Raw genomic sequence first — 14872 nt, 5'->3', positions numbered from 1 at the left:
ATGTATAGCTGATTCACTTTGTTATAAAGCAGAAAGTAACACACCATTGTAAAGCAATTATACGCCAATAAAGATGTTAAAAAAAAAAACAACTCAAACAATAGGCAGAGAACTTGAGTAGACATTTCTCTAAAGAAGATATACAAATAGTCAATAAGCACATGAGAGAATGTTCAACATCCATTAGTCATTAGGAAAATGCAAATCAAAGCCACAGTGAGATACCACTTCACACTGATAAGGATGGGTTTGATCAAGCAAACCCTGAAAATAAAAAGTATTGGATGCGGAGAAATTGGAAGCCTTGTGCGTTGCTGGTGGGAATCTAAATGGTGCAGCTGCTGTGGAAAACAGTTTGGCAGTTCCTCAAAAAGTTTAACATTGCATTGTCATGTGGTCCAGCAAGTCTTTTTCTAGGTTTATCATCAAAATAACTGAAAGCAGGGACTGGGACAATTGTATGGTAATGTTCACAGCAGTATTAACTTGCAGTAGACAAAATTGGAAACAACTCGTGTCCATCAACAAATGACGTGTAATACATAGAATGGAATACTTCAGCCATAAAGAGGAATGAAATTCTTTTTTTTTTTTTTTAAATATACATATTACCACGTCTGTCCCTGGTGGGTCTTAGTTTTATTTTATTTTATTTTTCTTCACATCTTTATTGGAGTGTAAATGCTTTACAATGTTGTGTTTGTTTCTGTTATACAACAAAGTGAATCAGCTATATGTATACATATATTCCCATATCCCGTCAGAAAGAGAAAAACAAATACTGTATGCTAATGCATATATATGGAATTTTAAAAAGCAGTACCAGTGAACCTAGTGGCAGGGCAGGAATAAAGACACAGACATAGAGAATGGACTTGAGGGCATGGAGACATGGGGGAAGGGGAAGCTGGGATGAAGTGAGAGAGTAGCACTGACATATACACACTACCAAACGTAAAATGGTTGGCTATTGGGAAGCTGCCGCACAGCACAGGGAGATCAGCCCAGTGCTTTGTGACAACCTAGAGGAATGAAATTCCGATACATGATACAACATGGATGGAATGTTACAGTAAGTGAAACAAGCAAAATACAAAAGGACAGATACTGTGTGGTCCCACTTACATTAGGTATGTATAATAGGCACATTCATAGAAACAGAAAGTAGATAGAGGTTCAGGGGTGGTGGGAAGGAGGGCATGAAGGGTTACTGTATACTGGGTACAGAGTTTCTATTTGGGATAATGAAAAAAAGTTCTGGAAGTGGATAGTGATGATGGTGCACAACATTGCGAATGTACTTAAATGCCATTGAATTGTATACCTAAAAATGGGTAGTGTGGTAAATTGTGTGTGTGTGTGTGTGTGTGTGTATATGGATGAATTTTATTATAAACATTTTATAGATTTTTTTTTGCTTGTTATTTTCAGCCTACATGAGCATTATACCACAAAATATGTACCATAAAACAATGTATGCCAAGAAATACATTCAATTGTTTTTTCTGAAGAAAAACAAACTGTGTTTTTCTTAGAAGCTTTAATAGCAGCTGGTTTCCATTGGGAAGAAATACTGCAAGAATTTAGTGTTTTAGCACCTGCACCTCATGCCTTTTTCCTCATACATATATATTATCCATTCACATGAAAAATCACCTATTAGTGAATTGACCAAGTTAATTGACAATAAAAAAAAGTATATGTTTTAGTTTTTAATATTCCAGCTTAGAAACATTTCTAGTAAGGCCTATAGAGCACTCTCTGTGAGTTGTTGCAAAGTTTTTTTCTTTTGCTCTTCACAGGAGAATGCAGCCTTTCTAATTTAAATACATTTGTAATGTATTAATTTGAGTGTTTTATTTATCAAATTTGGAATAAAAACGTATTTTTTTAAGTTCTGGATATGGGTAGTGGTGATACTTCCACAACATTTTGAATGTACATAATGCCTCTCAGTTGAACACTTAAGTATTTAAAATGGTAACTTTTATATGTAAAATGGTAAATTTTATATGATGTGTAATTTACCACGGTACAAAAATAACTGTAGACTCTAAATCTTTGATATGAGCTAGAGAAGGTTTACACTCCTTTAGCTAAGATTGCATGCTTTAAAAATGTGCTCCAGAAGGCAGACAGCAGAAGCAAGAAGAACTACAATCCTGCAGCCTGTGGAGCAAAAACCACATTCACAGAAAGATAGACAAGATGAAAAGTTAGAAGGCTATGTACCAGATGAAGGAACAAGATAAAACTCCAGGAAAACAACTAAATGAAGTGGAGATAGACCACCTCCCGGAAGAAGAGTTCAGAATAATGATAGTGAAGATGATCTAGGACCTTGGAAAAAGAATGGAGGCAAAGATCTAGAAGATGCAAGAAATGTTTAACAAAGACCTAGAAGAATTAAAAAACAAACAGAGATGAACAATACAATAACTGAAATGAAAAATACACTACAAGGAATTAATAGCAGAATAACTGAGGCAGAAGCACTGATAACTGACCTGGAAGACAGAATGGTGGAATTTACTGCTGCAGAACAGAATAAAGAAAAAAGAATGAAAAGAAATAAAGACAGCCTAAGAGACCTCTGGGACAACATTAGACACAACAACATTCGCATTATAGGGGGTCCCAGAAGGAGAAGAGAGAGAGAAAGGACCCGAGAAAATATTTGAAGAGATTATAGTCGAAAACTTCCCTAACGTGGTAAAGGAAATAGCCACCCAAGTCCAGGAAGCTCAGAGAGTTCCACACAAGATAAACCCAAGGAGAAACACGCCAAGACACATAGTAATGAAATTGGGAAAAATTAAAGACTAAGAAAAATTATTGAAAGCAGCAAGGGAAAAACAACAAATAACATACAAGGGATCTCCCATAAGGTTAAGAGCTGATTTCTCAACAGAAACTCTACAAGCCAGAAGGGAGTGGCATGACATGTTTAAAGTGATGAAAGGAAGAACCTACAACCAAGATTACTCTACCCAGCAATAATCTCATTCAGATTCGATGGAGAAATCAAAAGCTTTACAGAAAAGCAAAAGCTAAGAGAATTCAGCACCACCAAACCAGCTCTACAACAAATGCTAAAGGAACTTCTCTAAGTGGGAAACACAAGAGAAGAAAAGGATCTACAAAAACAAACCCATAACAATTAAGAAAATGGTCATAGGAACATACATATCAATAATTACCTTAAACGTGAACGGATTAAATGCTCCAACCAAAAGACACAGGCTTCCTGAATGGATACAAAAACAAGACCCATCTATATGCTATCTACAAGAGACCCACTTCAGACCTAGGACAAAAAAAGACTGATAATGAGGGGATGGAAAAAGATACTCCATGCAAATGGAAATCAAAAGAAAGCTTGAGTAGCAATACTCAGATAAAATAGACTTTAAAGAATGTTAGAAGAGACAAGGAAGGACACTACATGATGATCAAGGGATCAATCTAGGAAGAAGATATAACAATTATGAATATATATGCACCCAACATAGAAGCACCTCAATACATAAGGCAACTGCTAACAGCTATAGAAGAGGAAATTGACAGTAACACAGTAATAATGGGGGACTTTAACACGTCACTTACACCAATGGACAGATCATCCAAACAAAATTAATAAGGAAACACAAGCTTTAAATGACACTATAGACCAGATTTAATTGGTATTTATAGGACATTCCATCCAGAAACAACAGAATACACTTTCTTCTCATGTGCACACGGAACATTATCCAGGATAGATCGCATCTTGGGTCACAAATCAAGCCTCAGTAAATTTAAGAAAATTGAAATCATATCAAGCATCTATTCTGACCACAATGCTATGAGATTAGAAATCAGTTACAGGGAAAAAAAACATAAAAAACACAAACACTTGAAGGCTAAACAATATGTTACTAAATAACCAAGCGATCGCTGAAGAAATCAAAGAGGAAATCAAAAAATACCTAGAGACAAATGACAATGAAAACACGATGATCCAAAACCTATGGGATGCAGCAAAAGCAGTTACAAGATGGAAGTTTATAGCTATACAAGCCTACCTCAAGAAACAAGAAAAATCTCAAATAAACAATCTAACCTTACACCTAAAAGAAGTAGAGAAAGAAGAACAAGCAAAACCCAAAGTTAGTAGAAGGAAAGAAATGATAAAGATTAGAGCAGAAATAAATGAAATAGAAACAAAGAAAACTGTAGCAAAGATCAATAAAACTAAAAGCTGGTTGTTTGAGAAGATAAACAAAATTGATAAACCATTAGCCAGACTCATCAAGAAAAAGAAGGAGAGGACTCGAATCAATAAAATTAGAAATGAAAAGGAGAAGTTACAGCAGACACCGCAGAAATACAAAACATCCTAAGACACTACTACAAGCAACTCTCTGCCAATGCAATGGACAACCTGGAAGAAATGGACAAATTTATAGAAAGATATAACTTACCAAGACTGAGCCAGGAAGAAATAGAAAATATGAACAGACCAATCACAAGTAATGAAATTGAAACTGTGATTAAAAATCTTCTGAGAAACAAAAGTCCAGTACCAGATGGCTTCACAGGTGAATTCTATCAAACATTTGGAGAAGAGCTAACACCCATCTTTCTCAAACTCTTCCAAAAAATTGTGGAGGAAGGAACACTCCCAAACTCATTCTATGAGGACACCAAAACCAGACAAAGATACTACAAAAAAAAATTACAGACCAATATCACTGATGAATATAGATGCAAAAATCCTCAACAAAATACTAGCAAGCAGAATCCAACAGCACATTAAAAGGATCGTATACCATGAGGAAGTGGGATTTATCCCAGGAATGTAATGATTCTCCAATATACGCAAATAATCAGTGTGATACACCATATTAACAAATTGAAGAATATGGTCAAACCATATGATCATCTCAATAGATGCAGAAAAAGCTTTTGACAAAATTCAACACCCATTTATGACAAAAACTCTCCAGAAAGTGAGCATAGAGGGAACCTACCTCAACATAATAAAGGCCATGTATGACAAACCCACAGCAAACATCATTCTCAACGGTGAAAAACTCAAAGCATTTCCTCTAAGATCAGGAACAAGAGAAGGATGTCCACTCTCACCACTGTTTTTCAACATAGTTTTGGAAGTGCTAGCCACCACAATCAGAGAAGAAAAAGAAATAAAAAGAATAAAAATTGGAAAAGAAGAAGTAAAACTGACACTGCAGATGACATGATACTATACATAAAGAATCCTAAAGATGCCACCAGAAAACTACTAGAGCTAATCAATGAATTTGGTAAAGTTGCAGGATACAAAATCAATGCACAGAAATCTCTTGCATTCCCATACACTAGTGTTGAAAAATCTGAAAGAGAAATTAAGGAAACACTCCCATTAACCATTGCAACAAAAATAATAAAATACCTAGGAATAAACCTACCTAGGGAGACAAAAGACTTGTATGCAGAAAAGTATAAGACACTGATGAGAGAAATTAAAGATGATACAAACAGATGGAGATATATACCATGTTCTTGGACTGGAAGAATCAGTATTGTGAAAATGACTGTATTACCCAAAGCAATCTACAGATTCAGTGCAATCCCTATCAAATTACCAATGGCATTTTTTATAGAACTAAGCAAAAAATCTTAAAATTTGTGTGGAGACATAAAAGACCCCGAATAGTTGAAGCAGTCTTGAGGGAAAAAAACGGAGCTGGAGGAATCAGGCTTCCGGACTTCAGATTATACTACAAAGCTACAGTAATCAAGACAGTATGGTACTGGCACAAAAACAGAAATATAGATCCAAGGAACTGGATAGAAAGTCCAGCGATAAACCCATGCACCTATGGTCAACTAATCTATGACAAAGGAGGCAGGGATATACAATGGAGAAAAGACAGTCTCTTCAGTAAGTGGTACTGGGAGAACTGGACAGCTACATGTAAAAGAATGAAATTAGAACACTCCCTAGCACCATACACAAAAATAAAGTCAAAATGGATTTGAGACCTAAATGTAAGACCAGACACTATAAAACTCTTAGAGGAAAACATAGGAACAACACTCTTTGACATAAACCACAGCAAGATCTTTTTTGACCCACCTCCTAGAGTAAGAAATGAAAACAGGGCTTCCCTGGTGGTGCAGTGGTTGAGAGTCTCCCTGCCGCTGCAGGGGACACGGGTTCATGCCCTGGTCTGGGAGGATCCCACATGCCGCGGGGCGGCTGAGCCTGTGAGCCATGGCCACTGAGCCTGCGCCTCCGGAGCCTGTGCTCCACAGAGGGAGAGGCCACAACAGTGAGAGGCCCGCGTACCGCAAAAAAAAAAAAAGAAAACAAAAATAAACATATGGGACTTAATTAAGATTAAAAGCTTTTCCACAGCAAAAGAAACTACAAACGATGAAAAGAGAACCCTTAGAATGGGAGAAAATATTTGCAGACGAATCAATGGACAAAGAATTAATCTCCAAAATATATAAACTGCTCATGCAGCTCAACATTAAAAAAACAAACAACCCAATCCATAAATGGGCAGAAGAGCTAAATAGACATTTCTCCAAAGAAGGCCAAGAAGCACATGAAAAGCTGCTGAACATCACTAATTATTAGGGAAATGCAAATCAAAACTACAATGAGGTACCACCTCACACCAGTTAGAATGGGCATCATCAGAAAATCTACAAACAACAAATGTTGGAGAGGGTGTGGAGAGGAGGAACCCTCTGGCATTGTTGATGGGAATGTACATTGATGCAGCGGCGGGGTGGTGCGGGTTGTGGGATGAATTGGTAGACTGGTACTGACATATATACACTAATATGTATAAAATGGATAACTAATAAGAACCTGCTATATAAAAAATAAAATAAAATTCAAAAAATAAAAATGTGCTCCAAATTTTAGTTTATGTTGGAATAACTAAATAGAATTGTCAAAACATGATGCTTTGGAATTTGCATTACTTAAGAGTTGTCCATTTTCTGACTTGATTCTTGTTTCCCTCCTAACTGCAGTGTGTAATGCATCTTGAAGACCGGTTACAGGAGCTGTACTTTAAGAGCAAAATGCTGTCTGAGTACCTGCGGGGACAGATGCGTGTTCATGTCAAGGAGCTGGGAGTGGTTTTAGGGTATGTTCCTGATTCCTTTTCCGGCTGTGCTTTCTCGTTTCACTGTGTATATTTAGGCAAGGAATATTCCTCAGAATTGCCTTTTTTCTTTTTAAGTTTTTTGTCTTGTTAGAAGCTGTATACTGTTATCAGCTGGGTTGTTCTATACCAGCGGTCTCCAACCTTTTTGGCTCCAGGGATCGGTTTCCATTTCCACCCGTGGGGTATGGAGAATGGCTTAGGCAGTAATGCGAATGACGGGGAGCGGCTGATGAAGCTTTGCTCGCTTGCCCGCCCGTCACTTCCTGCTGTGCGGCCTGGTTCCTAACAGGCCACAGACTAGTACCAGTCCATGGCCTGTGGGTTGGGGACCCCTGTTGTATACAGTATAAAAGCAGAACCCTGTCCTACACTGATCTGAAATGCACTTTCTCTTGTGCAATTACAGTAGGTTGAGAATATAGTCGAATAAAAAGGAATTAAAGTCTAAATTTTTGCATTAGAAATAAATAAGTAAGTATTCGTTTTTATTTATTAAATATGTTGTAAACTCATCATTCCCAGCATCTGCCCGGCTTTCCAAATGATCTGATTGAAGTAATGGCACTCTATGGATGATGGTATATTATCTACATATTATTACTCCTTCCCCATTATCTATATATTATGTCTTTATACTCTGAAGTTATTCCTAGGAAGAAGCTAATTATTTAAAATGCTAACTGAAGGACAAACAGGAAATTGGCGAGAGGCATAGTATAGCCCCTTTCATTATGTTCTGTAGTCACTTTCCCTGTGTTCTGTGTCCACTTTGTGTGTGTGTATGTGAAAATTATTTCTTGAAATGCTGGTTGAATAAATTAAAACAAGCTAGAACTTTTGTCTAATTTCACCTTTTATGAAGGGAGAAAGAGCCAACATTGAGTTGCTACTATATGTCTGAAACCAAATTAAATTCATTCATTAATGTTATTGCTTATTATCCAGATTAGAAATAGATGATTCTCTGCATGTAATGCCTTTATTTTTAGAAAATTTAAACTAATTTTTAAAGTAATGTACATATAATGAAAGTTTCAGTGCATTTTGGCATAAAGTGAAAAGTAAGTCTTTTCCTCAACTTCCAGTCCTCAGTCAAGCACAGTTAGTGGATTGTTTCTTCTTACAGAATTTTTAAATGTGTAGGGTTAAAAATATAAATTAATTTGTACTCTATATATCTTGGTGCAGCTTGCCTTTTAATGTGTCTTGAATGTTTGTTCATTTAAGCATATACCACACACACTGATCTATATCATTTTTAATGGCTGTAATGCATTCCATTATATGGTGGAATTTATTTTCAGTGTTTTGCTGTTACAAATCAATGCTGGAATAAATATAAACCTTTGAGGTTTATAGGATAAATTCTTTGATGTAGAGTTTTTGAATTAAAGGCCATATGTGATTAAATTGTTGGTATTTTGACAGTAATAGTAAATGCTATCCAGAAAGTACCAGAATAAATTTTCACGAACAGTGGGAAGCACACTCTTCTTACTGCTATTTATTACCAAACTTTTTAATCTTCGCCAAGCTACTAGCTGAATAATGAAATCTGATTTTATTCAGATTTATTCTCTAACGAGGAGTGTGTCTGCATAACTTATTTTGATATTTATTGGCCATTTTTCTCTTCGTGTAAGTTATTTGTGGTAGGTTGTATTTTTAAGAGGCTTCCATTATGTCTTCCAAGTAAATCTTATTATAGAAACATTTGTATCCAAAACAATATGGCTGCACACTATTATTCTGTTATTATATTATATAATATTTCTTTTTTTTAAAAAAATAAATTTATTTATTTTTGGCTGCGTTGGGTCTTCGTTGCTGGGTGTGGGCTTTCTCTAGTTTTAGCAAGTGGGGGCTACTCTTCGTTGTGGTGAGCAGGCTTCTCATTACGGTGGCTTCTCTTTGTTGCGGAGCACAGGCTCTAGGTACACAGGCTTCAGTAGTTGTGTCACGTGGGCTCAGTAGTTGTGGCGTACAGGCTTAGCTGCTCCGCGGTATGTGGGATCTTCCTGGACCACGGCTCGAACCTGTGTCCCCTGCATTGGCAGGTGGCTTCTTAACCACTGCGCCACCAGTGAAGTCCCTATATAGTATTTCTTAGACATTATCCCTTGCCCTGATGCATGGTCCATCAGCACATCAGTGAGATGGTTTCCTGCATTCGTGACTTTGTTACTGTTGGGTTTCAGAGGCTGTTTTAAAAATCTTTAGTTATGGTTTTTACTTACTGAAAAATTTCTAATTTTCATTATCTTCAGTTCTCTTACCCTTTTCCTTTTGGCCAGGGTGGCCAAGCTCCTTGAGTGGAGATGTATAGTGACTTTATAGATAGCAGTCATTGCCTGTAGGAATAAACCTGAACTGAGATTTTTTTTTTTTTAATTTCAGGATTGAATCCAGTGATCTTCCTCTTCTGGCTGCTGTAGCAAGCACTCACTCTCCATATGTTGCTCAGATACTACTTTAACAGAAAGGCTGTTGGAAATTAACTTTGTTGGAAAGTTAAGTAGAAACCAAGGAAGCAGTCACAACATGCATTTATGGCAATTTTTTTTCTCTGTCAGACCTTCATCTGAATGAGTCAGTCACCTGGGTGGGTATTCTGCATTGCAGTGCATATTGTGTCATCACTGGATGGCTTTTTCATTTTGATTGGACTTCTGGATGGTGGCAGATTTTTGACCAAGTGAAACTAAAAACAGCATTTGGGGGGAGAGCATTTGAAGAAGCCAAAGTGTAACTTCGACGTTTCTACAAAATGAGTAACATTGAGGAATTTCATTATGATCACTACAGTCTTGCCACAACCCATAAGTAGGAGGAATGGATATCTCATGATTAAATGGCTCAGAAAGAGTCATTTCATTAGTTTTAATTCTTTATTTCTAAGGTACAAAGATCTATGAAACTTTGTGTTTTTTTGTTTTTCAATTCAAAATAGCTGATTTCTGGGTATTTCTCAAAGTATTTTAAACAGCTTGTTAATTAGAATAAACTCAGAATAAAGCGTATAAATCTGTGTTATGTTATCCATCCAAGTGTACATATGTATCTAATTTTTAAAAAAGCAGAGGTAGAAATACAAGATTGGTAAACATGCCTTTTTAAAAAATATATTTTCAACTAGGATTAATTGTATATAATGTTGAAATATTACTTTCTGGTGATTTTTCTGTTTCACACACCCTAAATATATAAGTAAAGCCAATCTTTTTTTAAGGCTGAGGAATGTAGATTCCCAAAATAAGAATACTACTTTATACCATTTGTTTATAAGTATAAGCTAATTCTTATAAATATTAATATTTACATATTTGCATTTAATTTAATAAATTAAAATTAGGATTAAAAATTGCACCAAAGCATTGGCAGAAATAATACTATTTTCTTTAAAAGTGCTCAGGTAGCCGAGGCCCTTGGTTTCGGTATCAGCCCTTCTTGAACCCATAGGAACTGAATATTTGTTTCACTGCTTCATAATATTCAGTTTACACTAAAATAACTCATTAACTCTTAAGATTTTTTTTTTCTCTAATAGCTCCTCTCTTCCAAAAGCTAACTTTTTTCAAAGATTTCTTTTCAGTTGTTATTGTTTTTGTATATATTGTAGAGTGTTGCTTGTGAGAAAGGCTAATATGGAACCAAACTCTTGTAAGTAGTGTAAATAGAAAGATGGGTAGATAAAGTTTTCATTATGCTCTACTACCTCAGTTTACTTGAAATACTACATTATAGTTTATCCTTTACTTATCTGGTCTAAGATGGTTTTAATGCTAGAAGTGAAGCTGGTTTCTGCTTTCATGAACTATTTTCATCATAATTAGTTGATTAGCTTAAAACAGAAAACCACTTGCTCATTCTGTTTCTAGGTACATTTTGTCTACAATGCATCTATTCTTGCTATTTAAGTTTTCAATAATTAAGGAAGATTTCTGTGGTTTATTTAGTCTTTGCCCTTGAATTTATAGCATTGGGTCACATTTTGTCTTACTCTAATCTCCAGCTAGACTAAGAAGAAATGGTTATTTTAATGGAATGTAAACCTGAAATTGGTGTGCTTGCAATTGCTTTGGCCCCTGTGTCCTATCAGCTGGTCCCAGTTAGTACCAGAGTCTTCCATGGATGACTTGCTGTCAAAGAGTGTTTATGGATATATTTTCGTTAGCTTAATTTTTTTAGTCTATTCATTAATGAAGTTCTTCTCTCATCTGTTGTTTGGAATTTTATGAATCAATCTCTAGCAGAATTCAGAATATAGAAAAGATCATATGTGGCCACTGTACATTTTTATTTTTAATTGTAGTTCAGAATATGTAGCAGGTAGACAGTGTCTTTTATGTGTGTTATTGTTTAAATTAATCATTGAACTGTTCACAGTCCTATCTATTTGAAATCTCTAATAAATTACCATTTAGGAAATCTAGTCTTCAATAAATGGATGGCTCATGCTACTGTAATTCTTAAAACTAAGCTTTGCTTGAAAGGAAAAGGCCTATAGTTTCTTATAGAATCATCAATCCTTATAGGATTCCTGAGTTTTATAATTTGCAATTCTTCTGTAATTTCTGCTCCTTCATCTTAGTCATTCTTGCATTACACAAAGCCCAAGGAATGAGCTGCTACTTCTTTAAAGTGTGATCATTATGATGAATGTGAAAAGAATTTTTGGTCTGTTCAAAATAATTTTTTTCAACTTCTTACGGTACAGATAGATATATGTTACACATTTTAAAAACCTATTTGTTGCAACAGGAGATGAAAAAGGGATCTTTTACATTATAGATTTAAAACTAATTTTTCCTGTATATAAACTAATTGGTTTGATTTTAAATATTCCTGGCTTTTATTAATATGTCTTAATTTTGAGTTTGAAAATGTTAAGTGCAATAAACATACTAGCACAGATTTCATTTTGTTGCAATTGGCATACACTGGGGATGATCACTTTAAAAAGAAACAGATTTTACACAATGCCTACTTCTGGTAGATGTCTTATGAGATTATTATGCTTTAAGTTATTTAGATGGTGGGAGATGTAAAATGTAAATACTTGTTTCTTGTTCTGTATACATTTCTCAAATGTACGCCTGTATTATAATAACCTCCCAGTTCTAGGGGATATTTGTGCAATAAATACACATGTCAATTTGATGGATGATGTTGTTCTTTCTTTCACATTTAATAAGGTATACGTAACATGGATTCTGGTGCCGGCCCACCTGGATTGTTTTCCCAAATGTGACACTTCTAGGCATGTGACCTTGTTCATAATGTCCTTCTCTAATCCTAAATTTCTGAATTGGTAACTTAGTAGAATCTACTTTATGAGGTTGTCAGAGTCAAATGAAATAAGGAATGTCGAGAATTTATCTCAATGCTTGGCACACTCCAAATGCTCAGTAATTTTGGGGTGCTATGGTTGCTAGGTAATCTGTCCAGCCTTTGCTGTACAGCTCCTATCTATTTTATTTTGGGGGAAATTTAACATTCTTTATTTTTTTTTATTTTTGGCTGCGTTGGGTCTGTTGCTGTGCACGGGCTTTCTCTAGTTGCAGTGAGAGAGGCTACTCTTCGTTGCAGTGCACGGGCTTCTCATTGTGGTAGCTTCTCTTGTTGTGGAGCATGGGTTCTAGGCGCAGGCTTCAGTAGTTGCAGCACGCGGGCTTAGTAGTTGTAGCACGCAGGCCCTAGAGCGCGTGGGCTTCAGTAGTCGCAGCATGTGGGCTCAGTAGTTGTGGCTTGCAGGCTCTAGAGTGCAGGCTCAGTAGTTGAAACACACAGGCTTAGTTGCTCCACAGCCTGTGGTATCTTCCCAGACCAGGGCTCAAACCCGTGTCCCCTGCATTGACAGGCGGATTCTTAACCATTGCGCCACCAGGGAATTCCTAACATATATTCTTTTGAGTTAAAGTGTAGTAAACAAAAAATATGGTATATTCTTACATTTGACCGAATCTTCACGATGACAAATTGAAATTTTCTTTAAATGCTTTTGTGAAAACAAACTGAGTACCAATCATTTAAAACTAGAAGAAGCCATGTAAACTTGTCAAGAACATTGTTTCTAATTAAAATTACTACTGACTTTATTATTTATTTTTGGCTGCATTGGGTCTTTGTTGATGCGCATGGGCTATCTTTAGTTGCAGCAAGTAGGGGCCTCTCTTCGTTGAGGTGCACAGGCTTCTCACTGCCTTGAGAAGGCAATGAGAAGTAGCTTCTCTTGTGCGGAGCACAGGCTCTAGGCGTGCGGGCTTCAGTAGTTGTAGCACATGGGCTCAGTAGTTGTGGCTTGCGGGCTCTAGAGTACAGGCTCAGTAGCTGTGGTGCACGGGCTTAATTGCTCTGCGGCATGTGGGATCTTCCCAGACCAGGGCTTGAACCCGTGTCCCCTGCATTGGCAGGCAGATTCTTAACCACTGCGCCACCAGGGAAGCCCCTGACTTTAAAATTAAACAAAAAATTGGCCTGTTGGTTTGGATTCTAATCCTGTTCTGTTCACGGATTTGCATGTCCCTCTGAGCAAGTCTGTCGTCTTCATCTGCATTGTAGGGAAGTCACCTCTTCCATCAGTCCTTAGCGCCTGCTCTGCAGCAGTGATTCAACCCTGAGTAGGCTGTTGGGAAGCTGCCTTACTCAGGTTGGGTTGATTTGGGCAGAGTTACGCCAGGAGGCAGGATTAGGCCAGGGGCTTTTTGCAGTGCCTGTTTTTATATTATTTTACATTTATCACTCTTACATTTGACTGAAGAGACTAAGTGCACTGTTTTAAAGCAGAAAGGAAGTATCAAGTATTTGGGAAGCATTTATCAGATAGTTTAGAGGTTTATAATTGCCTGTGTTTATATCTGCTGTTCTCTGATAAAAATTTAAAGAAATCTTGCAACATTTCTGAGAAGCATAGATTCTGCTAATGAGAAACTGAAATACAGAGAATTTAATCTGAGGTCATATACTCTTTCCTGTCTCAGAACAGAATGTTTCCAACTAGGATGTGGTGACAGATGTGTTGTAAAGATACCTGAGATTTCTTTGTTTGTCTTTGCCATTGTAGGAGGTGTAGGGGTGGGGTGGCAAGTGGGACCAAACATGAGCTGAAGGTGCACTGGGGGCTGGTGAATTGTAACTCTGAGTGAGAAGGACTTAGGCAGATAGGAAAGGGGGAAGTTGGAGACTGTAATGCTTCTTGTCCTTGCTTTATAGTGCAGACTGTAGACTTGGCCATGTTTGCTGTAGAGTTAAGATTTGAAACTTCCCTAAAGAAAAGAAAATACAGGCAATCCAAAAGAGAGTTGTAAAGAATTTTCTTTTAAATTTTTTAAAAGAAATTTTTAGCAAGAGATTTTTAAATGGATGAAATTTCCATCCATTATTTTTTCAGGAGAACTTCTGGTCTTAAAGCATATGCTCGGGTCAGGGGCTTCTTTCTTGCCAATACCCCAGGATTTGGTCCCCTTATAACGTTTCCTTTAAAAGGGACTCTCCTTTTCATAAAAGTATGAGCCTAGACCTATCCCTTCATCAGGTTGCAGACAGCTCTCTGCCCAGGTTAGCACTATCTGATTAGACCTGCCCTAGGTATAACTGTATTTAAGGAGAGTATTAAGTTGAAGAGGTTGGAGATTCCTTCCTTTCCAAGTGACCATTGTAACAAGGACAGTCCCAAAACATGTTTTTATATTCACCTCAAC

At 36.7% G+C, this 14872-nt stretch overlaps 1 protein-coding gene across 3 annotated transcripts in view; it reads left to right on the top strand.

Moving 5' to 3' along the window:
• The window catches only part of FNIP1 (folliculin interacting protein 1), a 128882-nt gene extending 119234 nt beyond the window's left edge, over window positions 1-9648 (top strand). For all 3 annotated transcript variants that reach the window (XM_065873553.1, XM_065873552.1, XM_065873551.1), the window contains 2 exons: window positions 7036-7151; window positions 9570-9648. In XM_065873553.1, coding sequence (XP_065729625.1) covers window positions 7036-7151; window positions 9570-9648 — 195 coding nt within the window. The remainder of the gene's footprint in view (window positions 1-7035; window positions 7152-9569) is intronic.
• Window positions 9649-14872: the final 5224 nt, after the last annotated feature.

Source organism: Phocoena phocoena, chromosome 3, assembly GCF_963924675.1.
Source record: "Phocoena phocoena chromosome 3, mPhoPho1.1, whole genome shotgun sequence".
NCBI classification, from domain to species: domain Eukaryota; kingdom Metazoa; phylum Chordata; class Mammalia; order Artiodactyla; family Phocoenidae; genus Phocoena; species Phocoena phocoena.
Note: the sequence above shows the minus strand (reverse complement) of the source record. Positions and strands in the feature narration are given on the sequence as shown.